The sequence below is a fragment of the Osmia lignaria genome, chromosome 13, assembly GCF_051020975.1.
Source record: "Osmia lignaria lignaria isolate PbOS001 chromosome 13, iyOsmLign1, whole genome shotgun sequence".
Lineage (NCBI taxonomy): Eukaryota > Metazoa > Arthropoda > Insecta > Hymenoptera > Megachilidae > Osmia > Osmia lignaria.
Genome location: NC_135044.1, coordinates 1,662,319 through 1,687,600, shown reverse-complemented (window position 1 = coordinate 1,687,600; position 25,282 = coordinate 1,662,319). Strand labels below are relative to the sequence as shown.

Here is a 25,282-nt window from a genome sequence, read left to right as displayed (position 1 = left end):
ATCGGGATTCTCGCCGTAATTTTTTCCCTTTGCCATCTCTTTTCCTCGCACAAACAACACAAATCCGAGTAGCATTTGACTTTTTATTAGTAGATGGTACATAATCTGGGAAATGACGTTCTACAACGCTGGCTACGATTTTATACGTACTAACTAAGATAAAAAAGTAATCACCGAAAAAAACCACGCCCGTAATATTACGGATGTGGTTTCTTTTTTCACTAAAGTTGGCCAACGTAATATTACGTACCTGGACGTTAAGTGGTTAACAAGTTAGTTAATTTACTCGGCTCAACTAATATTTCAACAAGTTTGAGCTACGGATTCATTTGATTTAGAACTAAATCCGATAGTAATCTTTTCTATTTCCTCCCCTAATCTTCTTAACCTACTTTGCGCAGAGGCTAATGGTTGGCCTTGACGAACGGGGTTAGGACAATTATTCTAGCCGGTTGTTTCTGGACCGTAGTTTGTAATATGCAGTTGCATAACACGCCAGACAACCAGCTGCATATAACCGAAGATTGTTTCCGAAACTCATCAGCTAGAGTTAATCCTCGTACCATAATAATGATCTAGAATATATCGATAATGAATTAATTTTTTAACCTTCTGTTCACTTTTAGAATTAAGAGTACACTCGTGATATCAAATGATGTTTCTACAGGAAAATTGGCGATATAGGGGAAGCAGGAATATTAAAATCTTAATTTTATATACAAGTGATGGGGTCTTTTCCCCTGCATCATCATTTTCCCTAATGGGTGTCTAAAGGGAAGGGTGGGAATCTGGGACACGGAGTTCCTCTTATTTGCCATGGAAAATAAAGATACGCTAAACAAATTGATTCAAAATGAACGCCGGAACTTAAAAAACAAAAATCCTCACTGGGAGTACTGTAGATTTCTGGAAACTGTTAGTTAAGCTGATATTGTATCGGGAGATAATGGGACACCTGTTCGGGCAGGTAAGAAAAACAAGAAGTAGAGTACGATCCTGTGACACCTGCGCGATAAATGTTTCAAATAGAGTTGCCTTTGATGTTCGGATTAATTTTATCTCCGTTATATTAGTTCACGTTTTATGAACTTGAAACAACACATCGCTCAACGTTCTTTCCAACTTATGACGAATATCGAATTTGGGTAATATTTTTCAATGAATGGTATTTATTGTAAGAGGAACATTAACAATTTTTATCTAATGTCAGATGTGAACAAATTTTATTAGGAAGAATTGAAGAATTTTAGGGAAGAAATTGATTTACCCTGATATGAAACAAGAAAAGAAATTCAATTTTTCTTTTATTTCTTGATTCACACTTATTTTTCTATTTCCATGCATTTCTTTTAGTAATGAAAGTATACATTTCTAAAGCTTATCAACACGACTTCCGGCTTAACTATATTTATCATGCGTCTATTTATATATAGATTCATCGGAAAAGAATGATTTACTAGAAGCATTTCGCGTTATCGCAAAATTTTCTGATTTTCTTGATCGACGCTCGTGCACGACGAATGAAAAATACAGTCAAGATATTCTGTTAGTGTATTATCAGCATCGCGATTGATCGATAGCACTGCCGTTCCGTATTCGTCAGTTGAACACAATACGCGAGTTTGTTCGCTCGATCTACCGTGATCGGTATTGAAAATTGAAAATATCGAGACGTTCTTGATTTTAGTGACCTATTATCTGAAAGTTTGTCAGAGATCTGTTACAGAGCAAACAGTTATACACGTGCGAATTAAGTGAAAAGTCTGTCACGTTCGTCTTCATCTACTTCAGATATCTGTGATTCATTGATCCGCTACATTATCAGTGTTGTGGTTCCAACAACGCCGAGTGTCTCCTAATTTAACGAGAAATGAATTTCTGCTATTTTAACTACATTCTGTTCTTCGCTATGTGTTATCAATATTCCGTTCATTAACCGAACTTTTCGTCAACTTCTTATCGCGTTCGACGGAAGATTTTATTTTCTGAGCAAATTTTAAATCCGATTCTCAATGAAAAAGCGACACAAAATCCGGCCGTGTCGCGTTACAGGAGATTCAGAACTAGAATTTAATTTTATCCTTCTATTTTCTACATTTAAGATTATTTCCTTCGACGCGAAAGAACCAATTTCATATAATTTAATAGCTAATTTTACCGAAGTAGTTTTTGAACATATCTCGCCAGGGCTGGGTCGTAATTAACCCCTGTTCGACGTGCTACGTTTTCAAAGCGGATCCAATTTGCCTTGATCGCGTCTTCGATCATCTACACGGTCGGCCTTAATTTACGTTAAAGCGATTCGTACGTACTCAATTAGCGATCGAATTAATTCCATCCCTGGATGGAAGAGGAATTAACGCCAGTTCTTCAGAAGTTCCTTTCATCGGATTATTCATCCGAAGAGGCAGTTTACGAAGAGACCGGTTCATTGTGCAAATCTGTGGAGTCTTAGTTTTTCTTAAGATACTTTTCAGTCCGTCAGATTTATACAATATGGTGCTTAAATCAGATCCTGAGAAGATGTACGTAACAAAGTACGACATGTGGAGTAATGATGTGTGGAGCCCGAAAATTCGAAGGACCAGCAGAAGGTGTGATAAATGTATAATTACATTCGTACGCATAGTTTTATACAATGTTTTAAAATAACAAGATAGAATCATCGTGATGTAATTTATGACTAATATGAGAATCAATGTATCTGGTAGGGATTTGCTGCTCTCGTAGGTGTTGCAGAAGATCTTGTAGTGTTTACAGAGAAGAGAAACTGTGAATTTATGTTACTCTATTTTATTGTAAATTCTGAGCGTTTAAAGTGTTTAAAAATTCTAGGTATTTAATTTGAAGTGAATTCGTTTCAATCTGCTTCACGATTGACCCAGTATTCGTGGTTCGACAGTTCAATAAATAGCCTGTCCCAGTTACTGCTATAGAAACACTTTGTATACGGAATACATAAACTTAGAAATGATTTAAGTGGTATGGGGAAAAAAAATCATAATATAATTTGTACTTTAAAAACCCCATGGATCAGTCTTTGGTGATTTCTTAGAAATAAATTTAAAGTAGCTTAGCCTAACTTAAAACTACTAGGGGGGAGGATCACAGCAAACGATCCCTGCCCCAGACACTCATCATATCGCAATTCGGAACTCCTATATGTACAATATCAATCATAGTGTCAGTTCGTCTAGTGAAAAAGCACTGAAGGGGAAGGTGCCCCTGCCACGAATTATGCCTCATTCAAATGAGGTGGTAGGGGCATCTACCCCTTTAGTGCTTTTTCACTAGACGAACTGACACTATGATCGATATTGTATATTTGAACTGCATGCCCGGCAACCGCCAGCGAGAACACTGATCCATCGATCATCTCGCCGCCACCTAGCGGTCCCCAGCCCGAACCAAAGACGTCCAGGGAGACGAAATCCTTCTTTCCCTCCACTAAACGCCTACAATGTAAAAAATTCTAATTCGGCGTGATTAAGGAACGAACGTATGAAATTTCCAAATTTTCAATGTTACAGTCAACTTTCGAAACCGCTCAGTAGAAGTACACCATCAATGGCAGCTGGTAGCGTCGTGCAGACCCCAGGAAAAGTAAGCAGATCTTCGTCCACTTCCTCGCCAACCACTACCAGCAGTGCGAGACAGAAGAAATTCCACAGGCATTTCTCTCAGGTAATTCAAGAAAGTTTCCGACGTCTCACTTTCACGAGGCGCGAGTTTCGTGAATTAGAGTGTGGAATTAAAGCCGGAACGAAATTGCATTTAGAATTGTATTCTAAGAATGGAATCGTGGTATTCCTCGGCGTCGTTCAGTTTGCTTTTCGTACCCACGCAGTGTAATCTTTGCTACTTGAAATCAACAACGTCTTATCAATCCCGAGCTAACTGGTATAAAAAGCAATAAAGTTTATCTTGCTAAGTAGACGCAAATAAAGTGTAACGCGTGACAGATCTGCTTGTTTTCGATAGTGTAATATTTCAAACTAGTTCCGAGGATTGAGAGAAAATTAATTAATAAATTTTTTTATACCGACTGTTAAATTGGACGATAGTTTTACTGTGACCAGGGTGTTTAAGAGTCCCATGAAACTGTTAAATAGCATTTACTGGGAACGGTGAACAATTTTCTTTTATATCAATTGAAAGATGATTTCTTTTAATTTATCAGTTATGTATCATTAGTAGAAGCGGTGGTTTTAATCTACAAAGTCTCAGGATAATTATTAGGTCATTAAGTATGAAATGTCCGATTTTCTTCAGCATCTTAATCTTACCGATCTCATTATTATCCACCTTGCTCTCAGGTCGCCCCAGGTGGTTCATTTAACCGACTTCGAAAAAGGAGGAGGTTACTCAATTCGATCAGTATATAAATATTTTTTTTTCAGATTACAATCGCCAGATTGGAATTTCTCAAACCATCGACGTACTGTGCATTCATTAGCCACTATCTTTGCCAAACACTTCGTTGACACTTCGAGCTGTTTGCGCTGCATTAATTCCACGACGCAATTTATATTCGAAAATAACGCGAATGTTTTACTTATCCATGGTTTACAGAATTTAATCTGCAAAAGGCAGTTCAACAGATAATCACAAACCGAAACGTGCATCTGAAAGGCTAAAGACGTACCTCCCTAATAGAAAAAAAACATAAAGAACGATCAAAGTGAAACAATAGAGACGTCAGGTGTCGAACTTGGTACTTTAGCTAATCGGACATTTCATACTTAATGATCTAATAAAAGAAAAAATATGGGTTCTTATGAATGGTTCATAATTCACACATAATGCTCTTCGTTTTTCCAAGTATGTTTATTAAGGTTTATTTACATGTATTTAACATCAACGTCAAAGTAAAGTAAACGTAGCTGTCCCCACTTCATACTGATTGCCCTGGTATGTATAAATATGTATATTTATGTGTGATCCGGATTCAGGCATTCAAACGTAATTCATTCTTTTTCGATTACGGTAACCGCACCGTGTCTTTGTAGCCGTGTACCATAAATCAAGCTTATAACATTAACGTTACTTAATGTATTCAGTGTCCGGAATTTTGTTCACCAGGTTGCTGCGGATGAACGAGTATTAAATTACTACAGCTGTGCGCTGGTAGGCGACATACTGCTGCAAGGCTACCTGTACATCACGCCAAACTATTTCGCCTTCTACAGCAACGTGTTTGGATACGTGACGAAGCTGCTAATACCGACAGCATCGGTGCTGAAGATCAGCAAGGAGAAGACAGCGAGGATCATTCCAAATGCGGTGGCAATCGCTACCGAAGAGGAGAGGCACGTTTTCTGTTCACTTTTGTCCAGAGACTCGACATTCAAGTTGATGAAACAGGTTTGGGACGCTGCTATAGAGCCACAACCATCGCCTGCTATTCTACCGCTTACGAGTGAAACGAAACTACTCGCTCCGGACGTGTTGGTCGTCGATGACTCCGAGGTGAACCCTGAGGAAGATGATTCGAGCATGTCCGAAAGCGGGACAGATCTTAATTCCAGACCACCGACCGTTTGCACCGATACTGATGGTGTTGTACCACCAGCTATTACTAGGGCCAGTTTAACAGCACCTATAATGTAATTATTTTTTTGAATAGATGATGATAGACTCAGAAAAGTTAAAAGTTTTGTCTTTTGTCTATCGGTGTATATAATATTTTTGAATAGGATAATTGTTCTTTAATAATTGTTCTCTCTGTATTTTCAGACTTGAACCAACACCAGTACCGTTGCTTCCAACCAGGTCCAGCAAATCCAAAGTCCTATCGTCCTTGTTCGCGGGTGGACTGAAAACTAGCACAGTGATTACCATTCTGATAGCTCTCTTAGCAGCTCTCTACGTGTCGGCGGCTTTGATGATGATACGCATCGACAGGCTGCATACGGCTTATCTGAACCATCCGCTCGTCTCGCCGGAACGTTTCACGCAGGATCGACTTTTGCATTATCTTAATACAAACCTTGATCAAATAGTAAAGGTACTAAACGAAATCACTAATGAAATAATATGGTTTTCATCGGTTCACTTCTGTCCTTCGCTGTACATTCAATTTCATTACCATACAATTATGGTTCAATTTGTATTCTTCAATTATTACATAATCATTGAATGGACTGAAATGAACGTTTTAGGTGCGACAAAGTCTGCAGACATTGTCACAGCAGTTCGTGTCGATGAGCCAAAGCAGCGAAACGGGCCCGAGTGTATCCGGTGGCACGGTGGAACCGGAAGACGCTCCGAGTTAGCCCCCGGCCAGGCTAAATAATTTAATACAACCGGATGATACGAGTCTCCGTCGCCTCGTATAAATGTGTCGTTGTCTTTCGTGGTCTACGTCGAGTATTTGGCGAACGAAACCCAATTCGATCGACTAATTGACCATTGTAGCTTCGACGGTCCTTAATTAGGCATTATTAACATTAGTACCTAGTACTGTTCGAGGTTGCATACGCATGTATAGGCAAATTCATAAAGAAAAGAAAAGAAAAAGAAAAATGACACAAAACAAGTAAAACTGAAAAACAGGATCGTTAACGATCATATCCTAGATAATGAGCCATGCGTGACTCGATTCGACTTTCAGTCGTGTTTGCAAATTAATCAAGAGGCTTCAAAGTAACAGAGAACACCGTGTATAGGATACACGTTCGAACCTATTAGCTGTATGTCGTGTATGACGGTGTAAATTGAGGAAAACGCAAAGAAAATTAATCGTACGCCCATGAAGCGAACGAAGAGATTTTCGTTTTTAAACTAGTCACTTATTAATGATATATACCCTGCATACGACAAGAGTATAATGAACAAAGTGGTATATATATATAAAATAAATAATATAAAGAAAAAAGCTATATATATATATATATATATATACAATAGAATAATGCATATTTCGCGATTACTTGTTGATTATTATGTATTTTGAGCTAGTTGGAGCACTATCTTTTTAAACCGGATACAGCTTGCAAAGAGTTACATCATAGAATTAAAAACGGGGTTACAATTGTACAGTTATCGCGACGAAGAAATACTACGAAATACACACGAGCTTTTGTGCGGTGTTCCGATCGTTTGGGATTATACAAATTTCGTCGACAAACATCGAATACCGCGCCTTTTAAACGAGATATAACAAAACAAAAAGATGCATTTCCCGCGCACACTGGTGTTCCTACAAAATTTGTCAGAAAGGAAATGAAAAGATATCATCTCTGTTTCTTTTCTTATCGATTTTTGTTACCTTTTTGTTCTTGTTAATTTTTACACTTGAGACGAATCGATTGTTGCGAAAAGTGCTCGCGAAATATTCCATTTACTTGAACGTTGTTTCGATACGGTTGCACGCAACGTTCTTCTGTGCGAAACAAGGAAACGTTTGGACAAAGCGTTATATTATATTTATGGGATACGGGAGAAACGGGAGACTTGACTGTGATAGTAGGATCGAGGACGCATTTTGTTAAAGAAAAAAAAAAAAAAGAAAATAATTATAAACACGACCGCGTTTATCAGGTTGTACCATTCAGAGAAGACTGGTTATCGCGATCGGACCAAAAAAGAAATGACTTTATGAAACGTAAACGCGGTCGTATTTGGGAGATCACGTGAGGATCTATGAGAAGTGCTGTTACATTATTTAGCTAATATTTATAAACGAAAATATGCACGGTACGTCAAGTGAAATTCACTGAAATATTGTTTTCAGTACGATTATTAAATATGTGATCGCATACATATATATTAATCTAATTATTTTAAACTATAACTTTTACTATTATATGCTTCTTGCGGTCGAGATGGTCGAGGAACAATAATATGTGTTTGAAATTTGAAACGAAAGGAAAATGAAGTTATAAGAAATGGGAGATACACTTTTATTGAAGGTGAAAATTTAGTAGGATATTCTAATTTATTTTTTATGGATTTACGTTTTAGAGGTTTTTATATGTTTTATCTTTACGTTAATTGGATTTCTGAACTTATAGTTGACGATATGCCTTTTAGTGCGTGGGGTAAGTCGTTGGAGAATGAGAGGAGAGAGGAGAGGAGACAAACTTGTGCCTGGCGTGTGCCATATGAAAGAAAATCGGCTACATTCTGACATAGAAAATGAAAAAAGGAAAACGATAATTGAAATGTGAGAGTATGTATGAAATAAACAAAAGTATCACGATATGTTCGCTGTGTACATTCTCATCGAGCCTTGTTTTGTATCTTCCTACTAGGTGAAAACGTTTGTGAACGTTGAAAATTGAAACACCGCTTTTCTAACGAGTAACTCGAATCATTCAAATGAAATATGCTGTTCAAACTGGATGAAAATTGCCACTTAGACATTCGAAAAATGATTTAAATGAAAATTCCACGTAACAGCCAATGATTTGTGCCAAATTTTGGACCCCATTGAATATTTCTTTGAAAAAACCATGAAATCTGCCTACTATCAGATTACTAATAATTGAGAGCGATTCGATTGAAAAATTTCTATGACACAGAGAGGCGATTATTATCCAGTTAATCAAACTCGGCGTTGTTTTGTAAAATGGTCTAAGCGGAAACGAATCCATACAGGTACGATGATTTTCTTTTCGCGTTTTTGTACGAATACCGTTTGCCTTACTGTAACGTTTCTAAGCACGTTAGACAGATGCTCAACGTACGATCCATTTATCTTAGAACGTATCCATGTATAGCATCTCTTCATTTGTACTTGTTGAATCGAATTTCTAGCTATACTTTCTTTTGCAATCCGATGCCATTAGCTTCGATACAGAATTGATTGATCAGTATTGAATGATTTTACAAATAATGGACCAAGTGATCCACTTTCGATATGTTTAATTTTAAAAATTAATGAAAAATTGTTTACTTTTTATTCTGTGATTTCGACAACTTTTTGCAGAGTGAACTTTGCCTATAATAATCAATGTTTCTTCTTTGATTATCCAAATTTTAAATAACAAATTGACACAAATAAAATACATACTTGTTGCTAGAATGATGTTCAACTGTTTCTTATTTGTTGTCAATATCAAATGATGATTTATTACACCTTAAAGATTCAGTCAAATGTTGTATGATTTAGATTACGTTTAATGGACCTTAAGTTAAGCTGTACATATTATAATATGCGTATATTTCTGTTGGTTTTTTATGTTTCTTATTGTAAGCAATGTTATTGTTACGTTCAATATCAAAATATTACGGAACAACTTGATAATTATTTATACCCGATTAACTCTTTACGATCCACTTGTGCTTCTTGGTTTTCTCCTGTTACTTAAAGTATCTGTAAACTTTGAAAATTCCTGTGGGAAGAAAACTTTTCTAATTTCACAGGAATTTTATGTAAAATAGAATTTAGAGAGGTAACAAGTTGAATTCGTGGAATCAGATCAAACTGAACAGAAACGAATTCGTGGAAAATTCAAAATCATTTCCATTTCCTATCGTTCCCATTTTCTTTCCGTGCTAACGATATCAATCGTGTGGAAAACCGCAACATCCACAGCACCTCCGTTAACACATGTTAGCCAAGCTAATTAACGATGCATACCAAGACGATAAGATAATATTTCTCTAATGCTTCCTTTGAGAATCGACGTTTGCAAAGTCGAGATTTATAACGAATACTATTTTCATTTATAAAATATGCGTAGGATCGATTATTAAGCGCAAGTGGTTTTTGGGATTTGAAATCTTTGAAATGTCTCTGCTTTCAGAACCAACACACGAAACATTTCACGCTATTTATTATAATTTTCTCTTATAACATTATTTTTCTATTTTCTAGCAATTTAGAGTCATGTCTTGGCTCGTGGTAGGGGGCCAATGTGACCCAAATCCACGAAACTTATACCACAAATAAATATCTAAAATTCGTCATTTTAATGAATCTCGTTGATTCTCGGTATTAAATTTTTGGTTTAAATAAATCCGTACGAAAACATTAATGTCATTCCACGTGCTGCTGATCGTAGGTGGGGATTTTGCGGTCAGCTTAAAGGAAGCTGCATCTCGTATAAAAAGCCAGTAAGCCTCACAGTCAGTGTTAGTACAGTGAGAGTGTAAGTTCATTGTTAATTGTCATTTGTATGACGAAATATTTTTAATTATCTCCCGTAATTCGACTTGTCATTTCAACTGCATCGAGTTTATTTTACTTTATCTTTTAATACCATGTGAGTTGTACACATTATCAATGATCCATATCGATTTATTAAAAAAGTGACATTTCTAAAAATATTAATTACGATAAAAGTGTTATAGATATCTTATAAAATTATGATATGTATCATATTGATGGTTAAATTTTTAATATTTAATTTTTTATCCATTTCATCAGATATTAATTACAAGTTTAAAAATTAGTAAATTCCAAAACATTGTTTATTCTAATTAACAAACGTGGGTAGAATTACAAATTATTTATCTAACTTACTTTAACAGAAATAAAATTACCACGAAACTTTGTGTCAACCTACTGAAGTCACTTCTGAAATAAATTATGTATTTACAAAAAAAAGCAAAAGAAGGCCGAAAGGTTCCAAGTTACATTATCTCCTTACGTAATTAACCAGCATGCAAATGAGATTGTCAGAGTACCGGTTTCACTTTTATCGTAAGAAATTCTATCTTTTTCGAACTACCATCGTTGAAATATTTCATAGAAGCACGAGAAATTGGGTAATAGTTTTCGAAATACCGCTTTTCGTCGAAGAATTCGGTGAATCATTAGCGAGAGTCGTCGATACCATTCAAGGGTGATACAGACCAGTTGCAAGGCAGCTCACGTTCCGAGATGTATCCCGGATATTTACGCAACGAATCGATGAATCAAAGGTAAATTCCGAGCTGTCTTGCAATTGAAGGTACGAATGGTATTCGGGTACAATCCGTTCCCCCGTGCATCAAAGGGGTTCTTACTAAACATTCTTGGAAATTTAACTTGCATTTGACCTACATGAATTTTCTTATAAGAAGATACATCAATTATTTTTGCAGCAGTCCCAAAATGTCGTCAGAAGAGCCCTTGGTTGTCGAGGCAGTTCACCTGTACGAGAAAGAGAATGCTACCAGTCATCGAACGATCAATTACGAATTGGTACATTTAGACCCACCGATCCCTGTGCTCAGAAGAGGTCAACCATTCAACGTTGCTCTGAGATTCAATCGAGAATACTTGGACGAGACTGATATCGTTAGATTGCTATTTAGCTTTGGACCGAACCCGAACGTCCTCCGAGGTACCAGAGGTGTGAACACCATAACTAACAGGGACACTTACTTGACCGATCTGGAGGCATGGGGCGTAAGGATGGTCGGTGTCAGTGGCATGGATTTATCCGTGGAAGTGAGAAGTCCGATCGATAGCCCTATTGGCATATGGCAATTGAATGTCGAGACCACGATAGTGGGCAGCAAGAAGGCGCCGAATACTTTTAATTATCAGAAGGATATTTATCTGCTGTTTAATCCATGGATCAAAGGTCGAACTTATGGACTTAATATTTAATTTAAAAAATCTGCAAGATTATTCTAACAATTTTTGTTTGATTTTCAGAGGACATAGTGTATATGAAGGACGAACAGCTGTTGGACGAGTACGTTTTGAACGATGTTGGAAAGATATGGGTCGGTCCATGGGGTAGTTCACGGGGCAGAGAATGGGTTTTCGGCCAATTCGATGCCTGTGTTCTTCCAGCTTGTCAATTGTTGCTTGAAAGATCAGGCATTAAAGCTATTTCCAGAGGAGATCCCATTAAGATGTGTCGAGCTATTTCAAGAATCGTAAGGTTCTTTTAGTATCTATATTTCAACCTGTTCCTCGATGTAACATTTCGAACGAGATACTTATTTACAGAACAAAAAGAGCGCAGAGTCGAATATTTTAATCAACCATCAAATTATTTATTTCTCCAGGTGAATTCGAACGACGACAAAGGTGTCATTACCGGACGTTGGGACGGCGAATATGGCGACGGTACGGCGCCGGCGACGTGGACCGGAAGCGTGCCGATTTTGGAACAATTCTTAGAAACCGGCGAGTCGGTGAAATATGGGCAATGTTGGGTATTCGCTGGCGCTGTCACCACCATATGCCGCGCTCTTGGAATACCATCGAGGGTGGTGTCGAATTTGGTATCGGCTCACGACGCGAACGCTTCCCTCTCCGTCGATCGTTATTACGACAAAGACAACGAGGAGCTCGGTTATGATCCGCAGAATCCGAATTTTGACGAAGATTCAATTTGGAATTATCACGTTTGGAACGACGTATGGATGGCTAGGCCCGATTTGCCGAAAGGATACGGAGGCTGGCAGGCTATCGATTCTACTCCTCAAGAACCCTCCGAGGGTGTTTATCAATGCGGGCCAGCTTCCGTTGAAGCAATTAGAGAAGGTGCTGTTGGATATAATTACGATATTACTTTCATGGTGGCTTCGGTGAACGCTGATCTAATGAGATGGAAGGAAGATTCCGAAAGCGAGCTGGGATACTCTAAAATTGATTGTAACAAATATCAGTAAGTAATAATAATAATAATAGGGACAGTGGAGTCTTCGCTCCGCTTACAAACTCCACCTTCCCATAAGGTGTTTTCCTATCTCTAAATAAGAGTGCACACAATTCATTCACTCACACATTCACTCTCTGGACCCCCGTTTCCACTGCCCACCTTTTGTCTCATCTCTTCCACTCTCCTTATCCATACCTCTTCTTCTCCTTCTTATCCAAACACCTCTACCATCACTTCCAGCCAACCTTTATCTCTCCCACGACTCTACCCCTCCCCCACATATCCTCCTCCTCTCAATACCTTCCCTCTTTTATTTTACTCCCTAACTTATATCCTGCTACCAATTACCACCTCCTTTCCTCCCAATTTTTACTCAGGTATCCTGGCACACCTTCTCCTAAATATCAGTAAGTATTTGGGATATTATTATTAAATCAGGTTTTTCTGAAAATCCTAATCTTCACGATTTCAATGTTACAAACATGAGAGTTGTTAAGTACAAGATAATTACCACGTTTCCTTCGATTAATCGTCCAGTTGAAATTCGCCGTTGGGATGGTAATTTTGACCTTGGCTATTACTAGAAACGCTACCGTATATTATCTAATTTCCATCACGCGAACATAATCGAAGCATTTACGCAGAAGAATCTTCTGTTTAAAATTACACAATTACACGCTTGATTTACGACTCGTTTTGTTAACTGATACTTTGACTCCTCGATTAATCTGAAATTTAAACTTCCTTTTGTTAACAGTATCGGTCGTATGATTCTGACGAAAGCACCTTGGATCTTCGATCCCAATGGTGACAGAGACCGAGAGGATATAACGTCATTGTACAAAGCGAAAGAAGGTAAATATGAATGAATTAAATGCTTCTTTGAACTTATAATAAACGAATAATGCTTATCTTGAAAGCTTTGGATTTTTCATTTTATTGTAGTTAAACGTTTGAATCTTTAACGTTGTTATAATGGACTCGAGCTAAAAGACGGTCAATGTCATTTATCATTGGGACTATTATATCTATTTGAACTTTTTGAACTTCCACGACGAGACTCATTGAACTCATCGATAAATCAAATTTCATAAATTCGAGTTATTTGAACTTTTAAACTATAACCCTTGCAGAGTGGATGACACGGTAGTCGCATGAACGATGGAACCTGGGTCGAAACGAATCAAGTTATTCACTATCATTGGTACTAATTAACGAATAATTATTTTCAGGTACCGAAGCGGAACGTCTGACGTTATACAGAGCAGTGCGAAGTACGGAAGTGGCGAAAAGATTTTACTCCTTACCCTCGCCAGGAAAGGAAGACGTTGAATTCGATCTCGTAGACTTGGAACGGGTGAATATCGGTCAACCGTTCGCCGTGACTGTCAACATAAAGAACAAATCGAATCAGCCAAGAACCATTCAAGCCATTCTGTCTGCCGGTAGCGTGTACTATAACGGGGTCAAGGCGAACCTAGTGAAAAGAGCATCCGGTGACTTCACCCTTCAACCAAACGCCAGTAAGTTCGTTAAGAATCATTCGATATCAATTGAACGATCTAGGGATAATACTTTTCACGTTGTATCTGATTCCATTTATTAGCCAATCCGTATCGTAAAATTGAAAATCTTGAGACTTTAGACTTTCTGTCATTTTTGTATTGCCAAAAGGTAAGAGTTATTGAAAAAATTCTTGCGCCATTGTATTTAGTGGGTCAAAATCTCAATGAATGGCCAAAATTTTTTTTTTTTTTTTGCCACTTCCGGTCTGACCAAAAATTCAGACAGTTGGCTTTAGAGCGAATCAAGCTCTAGTTCACTTTAGCTTATTAAATTTCCAAATATATATCTTTGCTCTCTCGAGCAAATTTATATTCCAGATCGATTTGGCAATATAAATTATTGATTGTAGTAGGTGTTCGTTTAGACCAGACGTCCAATTGCAATTCAAAACGCAAATCGAGCCCGCATTCATTTACATGTGTACATAAATAAGTCTGTCTTTTCATTTCGAACACGTGTGACTTATTTTAGCCGAACAGCTGAAACTCACGGTCACGGTGGACGATTATTTGGACAAGCTCGTGGAGTACTGTATTATGAAACTGTATTGCATTGCCACTGTCAAGGAGACCAGGCAAACATGGGCTGACGAGGATGATTTCCAGGTTTTGAAACCGAGCATTGTGGTGAAGGTAAAATGAGAATCAATAAGAGACCATACAGGGTGTCTCTTGCTGCTGAGCCATGTTATATCCTTTGGTACAGTGCCAAAATTAATATAATTTGTTTCTTTCTTTATTAAATACATTTCTAGATCGATGATGAACCAATGGTAGGAAGACCATCGACGATCTCCCTTCGCTTCAAAAATCCTTTGAAGAGAACCTTGACAGAATGCAAATTCAATTACGCTGGGCCAGGACTGACGAAAAATAAGACTCTGATGTTCAGAGACGTCGAACCGGAAGAGGATGTGTACGTGGAACACCAGTTGGTTCCACAAAAATCGGGAGCACAGAAAATTATAGCTACTTTTACTTCGAAAGAACTCGTGGACATTACAGGCTCTGCTGCCATCGATGTTCTCGACGAGGACGAATAGAATTCTTGAAACTCTTATTATTATATTACGTTTTAATCTTTGATTTAACTCGAAATGATTCAACGCAAACCAGACAAACGTATATTACATATTTCCTACTGAATCACTGAGGTTATGGTCACACAGCGGTGGTCCATTTCCGGTCGATGACGAACCGATTAAAAATCATTTTACTTACTTAATGGCACGCAGCTCGACTGCAGAAGTAAAAGGATTACGTAGCTGGTTTTTAGACAAAGGTTGAGATCACAGCTCGGAAGAGATAGGGATTACGTAATCGAAGAAAATAGCGATGGCTTAAAAATAGATAGGGAACGGATTAATTCTCGCGTAGGCTGTTTCTTGGGTTTCAATCGATTTTTATCGTTCATACGTGAAACGAAAAGAAATGATACATGGCTGTTTTATAGAATATAAATTAGTGTTTCGTTAGGTACCACCGAAAATTCGACGATTGATTTTACTGCATTCGACACAGATTTGATTAATTAGTAAGTAAAAATACAAATGCATATGAGCCTTAGAGAAAATTATTAAGGCTCTTTTAAGTGTTGTAATTTAATTTTTTTACGTAATAAAAATAATATAAATAATGTAATTTTTTCAGCAACTTAATCAAGAATTTAAAAAAGCATAATCAAGTAATATTTATTTAACGAAAAAAACACGAACTACAAAATACAAATCTAACAAAACATTTATACAAAAGAAATAACAATAGAATCACGAAACAACATCGCAGGTGATTGTGAAACGCAAACAGCAGAAAACAATTAAACACATAACACCATAAATTAAAGGTAACACATTTTCCCTGGAGAATATAGAAAATTTAACAGTTTCATTATCCTGTAATCTGGTGCATGTATTATTTGAAATTTTTCGAACAGACACCTTCTTTTCCATCGTGGAATCCTCTGTTTTCTGAATTAAAAACTCCATCAATGATTTTACATCTCTCAAAACGATAGTGTCTGACAATTTTCCAGAAAGTTTTAGTTCAACCTTCCCAGCGGTAGTTTTATAAGACCACGTGGTTGACGATGACGATTGAATACTTTCAAAATCTTCATCCGGAGATTCGTTGGTGAAAATTGATTCAACTTCCGCTCGCCTCAATGCCTCGTACATTTGGATGGCGCCATTTTTACCATTATCCTTTTTAGTGAAAATAGTATCGACGCTACTGCTCTTAGTCACGTAAGTAGGTCTCCCTTCACAAATTTTTAATCTTTTCTCAGTTGATCCCTTTTCAGCTTTCTTCTGCTTCTCCTTCAACTTCCGCTTGTAGATGTCGATGGCTTTGTATATATTTCGAATTCTGATAGCAGTCACATGGAAAGCTGCCATAGTTTCACTGGAGACACTTTGAATCGGTGAAGTGTTTGCTTCTTTCGTTGTCTCTTCATTATTCTTCAAGGATTCCGAAGAAGAAGAACTCGAGGAAGTGCACAGCGTTGACGCATTTGATTCGACGAAACGTAATTCCTTTGACGCATCATTCCTTTCGCAGCTCGAACATTCATTCTCTTTCATCTGATTCAACAACTGTCGAAAGACATTGCGACAACTTTTCGACGAATTTTTATTGTCTTCGTTAGAAACATTAGAGAAAGCTTCTTTCAAGTTCTTGTTAAAATTCTTCGAGAAAATATAGTCAATTTGTTCAGTGGCCACGGATTTAGATGCGCAAGAGACATTGGTAGTTTCCGTGGAACTGTCTCTAACCGGAAGTGTCTCCGTCATCGAGGACACGTTTCTGACTTCGTTGGTTAAATTTCTCACGCGCTCCTCTTGCTTCGTTTCCGTTTGTGTCTCTACCATTCGTAGGTCTTTAGGAACGATTTGCAAACGCTGCCGACTTTCGTTTTGGAAATTAGTTTGGGAAGAAGCGTTGTTCGTGTTGTACTCGGTACCGGATGAAGCGTCCTTCGTTTCCGGTTGCGGAGGACACTTTGCAATGTTAGTTTTGTAGTCTTCTGTGTGTTTCGATGGCAAATTCGATTCATTTTCTTTGGAATTTTCTGGCCGCTTTAAGTTATTTTCAGAATTACTATTGTCTTCTTCGGGATTTTCTGCATGGCTTAAATTCTTCTCATAATTAACATTTTCTGTATATTTTAAACTTTTTCCACTATTAATAACATCTTCTTCCTCATGAATTTCCGGGTACATTAAATTCTTCTTAGAATTAATAACATTTTCTTCTTCGTGGCTTTCACTGTTCTCCGAATTCTTTTCATTAATAATAATATTTTCTTCCTGCTTCTCCAACATGTACCCCAAATTTTCATCTTTTAAAACATTATCCAAAGGTTGATCATCTTCAACACTGAAAAGCATATCCGCAAAACTGATCGACTTCTTCTTCGAATGTCTACGAGTTTTCTGCTTAACTTTCAACTCTTGTTCAGCTCTGTTCACCAAATCAGCGCCGATTCCTTGTTCGCAAAGAAACTCCTTCAACATGCTCAACGACACTGCGTGAGAATTCGGTTTGATCTTTTGTTTTTCGTTGATTAAAGTGTCGGTTTGATTTTCTTCGTTGCGAATCGATGAACTTAATCTATCGTTCACCTTCTTTGCCTGATTTTGAGTACTCGACGATGAAACGGTGTTGTACGATGACTGATAACGGCTTGAAACTTCGATTCTGGTTGTACAATTGTAATTCGAACTAAAATCTTCCACGCAATTAGCTATAGAAACGATATTTGGAAAACCATTTGCATCGATATGATTTTCAAACTTTCTCGATACGTGTTTCGATAAATCCAAAGCTTCTTCAGGATTGAATAAACTATCCGAAATTTGATCTACTGTTTGATGGTTTGCATCTATCATATTGCTAGGATTAAGATGATTTCTTATGTATCTACTGGAATTCACGTCCCTCGTTGGTTCTTCTTTATTAATAGGAATTTCTTCTTTCTCTTTTTTAATTAAAATTGATTTCGAAGGTTGTTCAAAGGCAACAGGTAAGCGATACAAATTTATTATGTTTCTAGGATTCATCTCTTCTTTTTCATACATTTTCGGGGGTTCGATGGTCTCTTTCAACGTACCGAAAGGTTTCGATTCTTTAAAATTCCTTGGACGAGCCTCGTCGTGCAAGGATCTACTGTCGCCGTATTTCGAGTTAGGATATCCTGGAATCTGACGCATAAATTCATTGAAGTTTCTTGACGAGGCTCTTACAGTCCCTCCTTTTGGTTTCATCCTGGGACTGACCCTCAAACTAGTGTTACTTCTTTTCCCAACGATCCTAGGATTGAACATGCTTCTCACGGATGAAACATCGCTGGTGATTTTCTTTTTTGATACATTCGATGCTCTGCAAGGTCGTTTTTCTCAATTACCAATATATTTTAATAATATTATTTATATCAATATTAGATACAATGTACTATACTAATCCCTTCCCACAGATCAATACATTTATTTAATAATAATAATATTATTATTATTATTATTATTAAATTATTTATATCAATATCAGATACAATGTACTCTACTGATTCCTTCCCACAGATCAATATATTTTAATATTATTATCTATATCAATATCAGATATAACGTACTATATTGACTTCTTTCCCACAGATCAATATTTTTCATTACATCAACATTACCTTGTATGTTCGGCGAACAGGTTGATTTTTTCCTTGACATTTGAACGAGCTTTCTGTAACGTGGTCGCGCTATTCGAAGAAGGAATCTTAACTATTCCACCTGGTTTCCAAACTGGTTGTTGAGTGCTAATTACACGGTTCTTGCTTTGGGACGATTCTTTCGCAATTCTTCCTCTTTCCGTCGTTTTCGTATCACCGATCTGGCCATCGTTATGAATCTTTCCTCTTTCTCGATTCACGGAATTGCTTAAAGGTTTCACGGAACTTTTCGCATTCGAAGCGAGAGATATTTGAGTCTCAACCGTGCTCTCTTTCTTAAACAGATTTATTTTTCTAATCTTCGATCGCCCGCTTCCTGATTTCGATCTGGGAAATGTTTTCTGGTTATAGAAACACTTTCAATACTGGTGTCGTCATAAGATTACATAAGATTAAATTATTAGAAATGAAAAGTAATGGACAAAATGGATTGAGCGTCTTATGACGCCACCCGGTCAACCGGTTTGCCATCTTATGATGACATTCGTCCTGAAGAATTATTTAATTATAACACATTACTTTGTATCATGAGTAGGGACATAGTTCGCTGTACGATGATGGGTAGTCTTATATTTTTGTAGATTTTTAACATTTTCCTTTTCCTCGTTATTAATTATCACCATTTTAACCAAATCCGAGATCAGTTCAATTAAACATACTATTTCTTCTTTCCAGTAATTCAAAGATAATTTGATCTCCATTAACATAGTCTAAATCAATTAAAAACAGACAATTATTAGAATGCTTCAAATTATTTTATCTTTAAGCTTACAATGTTATATCGGCTATTCTTCAATGGTTTAAACTGCACTTGATTGAGACGTTCTTCTATAACAGAATGTAATTTTTGGTAAAAATTTTAGAATTTTAAAAACTTGTAATCTTAGAATTTTTTAATTATAAGGAAGTTGGTCTACTTTCTTTTTAGAGGAAAGCAGAGTCAGTATCATAGATAGTTCAATAGTCTACCTATTTATCCATAATTAATTGAAGAAATAAAATGGACAAACCTTGCTTATCCAAAGCAGCTTTATTCTTATTCACAGCCATCATTAATTTAATCCCGTGTTTCATAAGGATCTTCTTTATTTCTAACTCAGCTTTTTGACTGTTGTTTGAGCCATGAAGATAACTCTTACACCTTGAAAATTATTTAACGTAATGTTTCGTTTAAATGAATCCTTTCTTAATTTGAAAATATAATTTCGTTTTCATACCTTGCCACAGTTTTGTCCAACAATTGTAACGTCATTGTGTGATTGATTGAATCTATCGAAACTGTTCCTATCAATTTTGTTTCGATATATTTCATTCGTTGTAAATCATGAGTTAATTGTTCGTGAATGCTAGCTAACATTTTACATATATTCATATCTTTATAATCATCAATAATTTGCGTTGTTTTCTGGGTAATCATTCCAGTCTTAGGATCCTCGATCTGGATTCTCATCATTTCATTCGAAGAATCTTGAAAATTTCCTTCTTCTTTTTTCAAGACGTCTTTATCAGCATTTGTATTAAAATCGTCCTTTTTATCTTCTCGTTTCTCAATCATTTTCTTCGTTTTATTCTCTTCTGACGAATCCACGTTCGAATTTTCTTCTTTACAGTTCAATTTCTCTTCGTTTTGTAGTATCGTCACATTTTCCAACGATGATAAATCACTTTTGGAGTATTTGGAATCGCCGGATTCCTCGGATGTCAAGGTAGATTTTGAACTTTTTCTTTCATTCGGTTCCACTGAAATTTCATTACTCTCAACGATTTCTGTTTGAATAACATTAGAATCTTCATTTCTTCCACATAAATTCTGCAAATTTAATTCTTCAGCTGAACGTTCTTCTTTTTTCACGTCACTTCTCAACAAATCCTTGGTTTCTACATCTTCTTTTTCATTTATCTCAGGATTTGTACTATTTTCTATTTCATTCAGACACTCCTCTCGAATGGGTTCAACAAACTTATCTGTATCCAATGAACCGGATTCTTCAATTTTCTGTACATTACGAACGGAACACGTTTCTTCGTCGATGATCCTCGAGTTCATCCCAGAAAATAGACATCCTAAAATACTTTCCCCAGAATTTGACGCACGACATTCGTCCTCTTCTTTTGGAAGAGTTCTCATAGAAGGCTCGGTATCTTTATTGCTGAAATAAATTTCGACCACCTCGGGGGGATAGCTGAAGAGACCATCCGCAATAATTCGATCCTCCGTTTTCTTTATTTCTCTAACTGGAAATTGATCCTTATCCTTTTTATCAGAAGAAACAGATCCTTCTTCCGTCCACCAATAAGAACTTCTTAATTTATCATCTACTTCCGGAGCTTTGTTAATTCTGGATGGCATCTCTAGTTTCTCTTCTTTCAAAGATTTATTCTCATTTAATTTCTTCCCTTTAAGGGTCGTTTTCGAGTACACTCTAAGAACACCGCTATTTTCCGAGATATTTTCACCCTGAAGACGAGTGACACTCTGCGAGGTCATCTCGACGTGTATTTCCTGTATTTCGTTTTTCACTTCCTTCTCTGTTAGATGATTTTCATTCGTCGTCGTTTCCGACGAGTTTTCGGAAATATTTATATTTCTGCTCGAGTAGAATCCATTTGTTCTTAGGAATTCTTGAAGTATGTTGGCGTGGAAGGTTTCTTTCTGCTTCGCGCTGGGATCGATTGGATTGAATCGGGACCATGTTGAATTCATTACGAGTCTGATATTGCAGAAAAATAAGCTGAATATTTAACTGTATTTTATATTGGAAACATCATTTTAGAAGTACAGAGGTTAATGGAAATTTTTGATTCTTGAACGTTAAATGACACATGTTTTCAAATGTTTTTCTTCTTCTTATGATTGGATAATTTCGAGCGAATATGAACAATTGCGAATTGGATGCCAGATTTGTCTTCACTTTATTTTCAAAGTGGAATTAAAGAAAAAATTTTAATATCATATTTATCGAAGAAGAAATTTCTTAGGATGATTTATTAAAATTAATAAATAGAACGCAATGAAACGTGGCACTTCCGCTGATCAACGGAAATGCGCTATCGTCAAAGTCCAAACCGGATATGATGGTGGCAAAGTATCAGTATTATTATAATTATAGAGTACACATCATTAATAATATAATTTTGTCAATAATATATTTTAATCCCATTTGTATTTTGCGATAGTACAAATATCGTACCTTTCCTTATATCTTTTGCAGTTCCTAAAATAATTAATACATCAATAATTATTTACCCACCTTGTAAATTGGCAGGCTGCAAGTGACGAATTTTATTTTGTTTCTGACAAACATTTCGTTTCAGGTTATAAACTGGGAGGCAGAATAAAGTGCAACGAGGTCGAAAAGGATACAACGATTACTTCCGGAACTGGCGAAGATCTTCGAAGGTTTTCCAACTTGCAATAAATCGCACAACGCTCCAACATTTTTGTATCTGTATCCTGAAACCTCGAAATTACATAATCGTGAAGAAATTAAACGTCTGAACGGATTATCTGTTTTCGTTGGAGACGTAGAGCAACGTGTTCAAAATAAAGATTATACGCAGAAAAGCGATAAATTAAAAAAATTAGGCCCTCCTCAATGTAATAGGTAACGTAGAATAAATAAAAAGTGTGATAGAAAATATTCACAGATATTAGCACGTTTCAGTGATTATAAAAATTTGGCGAAATCAATTTGGAGCTCGAACAAGAAGAAAACTGTACGTAAAGGACCGATCTTTTCTAACAAGGGAGAGAAGATCGTGTTCGATTTCCGTCATTTCGTGAAACCAGAAGAACTAATCAAGGAATACATTCAAGTCAATATTTACAACAAGTAAGATTATAGGAATGTAGAATCTTAATTCGTTTGTCATCTTATGATGGCATCAGGACCAAGGGTGTTAAGCAAGATATGGCAAAGCGAAGATAATGTAATCAGAGGCTCCTCTGAATAGATATGTTTTTAATTATTTCGAATTTTCTAGACCACGATTGGTGAAAATCGACAGGAAAGAAACATCAAAATCTTCGTCAAGTGATAATCAAACAGCTACTGAGGTGGATCTTCATTCTTGCAAATCAAAAGAGCATTCCAAGTGTGGAAAATCTTCTAAGGGTGAAAGAAAAATATCCGGATGGAGATTAAACAAAGTTAGACGTGTAATATGAAAATCGTGTTCAAAAATGTTTCTTTTATTAATTTTTCAAATTCGATGAAAACTCGTTTCTTCTGAATCACTTTTTCATTCGTAAATGTTTATAAGATATTGATAGTCCACAGAAGGTACAAAGAAGGTGGAAAAGGTGCCGAAAAGAATTTCAGCTACCCACAATTTCGTATACGAGTTTAATCCGCTTGCCAATTCCACATCGACATCAAATAATGCGATCAAAAGAAGAGGATCGCAATACGTATCTAATATCGGTGGAGGAGGTGTGTATAAAAATCTGTATTACAATTAACACTAGAACTACCAAAGGGGTAAAAATCACTGGTTTCCAGTTTCATATTATAAATTATAAATTTTATCGAGATATTTTTGTTGAAACGTATGGTGGCTGTTATCGAGCTAAAGAATGAATGTATATATTAAATTATGTTTCATCTTTTATCTATTTAGTAATCTACATAGTTCTAGTGTTAAAAAACACATTTCCATGAAGTATCTACGTTTTCAGATTCTCCCATAAGATCCACGAGCAATAAACCAAATTTTAATCTTCAAGAATCTCTTACAGCTGCATTGCCAAAATTGAATCCTCAGAGTGACGTTATAATGGACAATCTAGGAAAGCAAAAAATTATGGCAAATTACAATAAGAACACCAATTTACCTCGTATAAAGAGACTGGATGCAGATCAACAATTAGTCAAAGATCGAGGTGTGAGATGGAAAATTAATTTAAAAATTCTTTATTATAAAAATATGTACAATTCGCTGTGAGAAAAGAATTAAAAATTACATTTCTTATTCATAATGAAGAAAAAAATGTACGTACCTGAACTAGTGCCAGGTTGTATGAATTTTATAATTTCAGGAACTCACAGTATATTTTGAAAATCATTCCCAGCTGAATGTCTTGATATCAACGTTTATATATTGTACTTTTATTCATACTTATAATAATTTTAATATATTTTAATTAAATCCTTTTTCTTCCACTCTTATACTCCCATCTCATCTATTTCTTCTCATTATTGAGAACGAAAGTGGAAGAAAATTTAAAAAATTCAGTTCGTTCTATCTTCCTTGTGCAATGTCATTATTATTAAGCTTTAATTTTCTAGGAAAGCCTAGTCCCGTCAGTGAAATTGATCGCGAAGTAGAAAAAGTGAAGTCAGATTGGCAAACGATGCGGACCAACAGCGAATGGATGCAAAGCAAACATTTGGCAAATGCTCGGACAAGAAAGCTATACGACACCTTAGAGAAGATGACACGAGAAATAGATAAGATACAAACGTCCTATTTAGACCCAGCATCGAATCAGTATTTGCAGCGAGGAGCGATGAAGACGTTGCACACCCCTTGTGTGTCGTTTGAAGAAAAAGCTGTAGAAATTAAAGACGTATTGTTCCCCAAAGAAAATAAAAAAACCAATGAAACAAACACTGTTCCGAGTACAGTTTCGCAGAAAGAAATGTACGAAATGAAACAAACAAAGAAATGTATGAACAAAGAATTTGAAAACAGGTCTCTTCTTCCTGGCATGCAAACGCAAAATTACAAGAGCGGCAGTAAATTAAGTTCATCGAATTTTAACAAATCGAATATTCATACAAATGGTAAAAAGAATTTGAAGAAGATGGGTTCCGATATTCGGCAATATTTGGAGAATTATATCAGCGATGCGGAGAAAAATTTTATGAACAAAGAAGAATCGAATATCAAAGAGTTTAATACATCTCCGGGTGAAGTAGAAGAGATGCTGAAGAAATTAAACATTCAGTCTTTTGATATGTACGATATTGACGATTGTAATGAAGACAAAGGAGGTTCTCCTTTGCAGAGTATAGAAAGAAAGAAAAACATTGGAACTTCTGCGAGAACAACTGAGAAAACAGCTGCGAGAAATTCATCACCGAAGGAAGGTGATTATCTAACGCGACATAATAATGCGTTCAATACTGATACTTCAATTCAAACGAATACCAAATTTAATCGTAAGAACAATTCTTTCATTGAAATGGGCTTGAGCACTTTAAATACTAATTTACCCCATGATGCATTGTCGCGTATACTTCAGTCGGAATATTTAAAAAAAGATATATCGCTGAAGCCTATGTAGAATTTTGAATAATAAACATATCTGTTGAAGGTAAAAAGGAAATATGAATATGATAACTTAAAGACGATATAGAAAACATATTCTTTTCGTTTATTATAATATATCGTGTACTTAATTGTAAATATCTTTTTATATTGCGGGTGCATCGGAAACATTTAATCGT

The 25,282-nt window shown here is 36.2% G+C and overlaps 4 protein-coding genes across 12 annotated transcripts in view; 3 read left to right on the top strand and 1 right to left on the bottom strand.

Annotated features, from left to right (window-relative positions):
- LOC117602546 (uncharacterized) overlaps window positions 1-7,524 on the top strand; it is a 38,284-nt gene extending 30,760 nt beyond the window's left edge. For all 5 annotated transcript variants that reach the window (XM_034320730.2, XM_076691465.1, XM_034320731.2 and 2 more), the window contains 4 exons: window positions 3,531-3,684; window positions 5,083-5,606; window positions 5,737-6,007; window positions 6,162-7,524. In XM_034320730.2, the coding sequence (XP_034176621.1) occupies window positions 3,531-3,684; window positions 5,083-5,606; window positions 5,737-6,007; window positions 6,162-6,275 (1,063 nt within the window). In that variant the 3' untranslated portion in view covers window positions 6,276-7,524. The remainder of the gene's footprint in view (window positions 1-3,530; window positions 3,685-5,082; window positions 5,607-5,736; window positions 6,008-6,161) is intronic.
- Window positions 7,525-9,992: 2,468 nt separating this feature from the next.
- On the top strand, window positions 9,993-17,439 carry LOC117602544 (hemocyte protein-glutamine gamma-glutamyltransferase). 5 transcript variants are annotated; one of them, XM_034320728.2, is made up of 8 exons: window positions 9,993-10,097; window positions 11,035-11,519; window positions 11,594-11,820; window positions 11,953-12,557; window positions 13,309-13,406; window positions 13,784-14,074; window positions 14,589-14,749; window positions 14,872-17,439. In XM_034320728.2, exons 2-8 carry the CDS (start codon window positions 11,045-11,047, stop codon window positions 15,157-15,159), a joined length of 2,145 nt encoding a protein of 714 aa, XP_034176619.1. In that variant the 5' UTR covers window positions 9,993-10,097; window positions 11,035-11,044; the 3' UTR covers window positions 15,160-17,439. The 5 variants fall into 5 exon arrangements, with proteins under 5 accessions (XP_034176619.1, XP_034176620.1, XP_034176617.1 ...); XM_034320729.2 differs by having other exon boundaries at window positions 9,999-10,097; window positions 11,038-11,519; XM_034320726.2 differs by having other exon boundaries at window positions 10,052-10,211.
- Window positions 15,883-21,534, bottom strand: LOC117602541 (uncharacterized). The gene is made up of 6 exons (XM_034320720.2): window positions 20,048-21,534; window positions 19,841-19,971; window positions 19,603-19,658; window positions 19,350-19,540; window positions 18,792-19,157; window positions 15,883-18,493 (listed from the first exon to the last, which is right to left on the bottom strand). Exons 1-6 carry the CDS (start codon window positions 21,532-21,534, stop codon window positions 15,883-15,885), a joined length of 4,842 nt encoding a protein of 1,613 aa, XP_034176611.2.
- Window positions 21,535-22,173: 639 nt separating this feature from the next.
- Window positions 22,174-25,279, top strand: LOC117602549 (uncharacterized). Its single transcript, XM_034320737.2, has 6 exons — window positions 22,174-22,435; window positions 22,496-22,663; window positions 22,815-22,980; window positions 23,104-23,263; window positions 23,509-23,712; window positions 24,119-25,279. Exons 5-6 carry the CDS (start codon window positions 23,607-23,609, stop codon window positions 25,117-25,119), a joined length of 1,107 nt encoding a protein of 368 aa, XP_034176628.1. The 5' UTR covers window positions 22,174-22,435; window positions 22,496-22,663; window positions 22,815-22,980; window positions 23,104-23,263; window positions 23,509-23,606; the 3' UTR covers window positions 25,120-25,279.
- The last annotated feature ends 3 nt before the right edge of the window (window positions 25,280-25,282 follow it).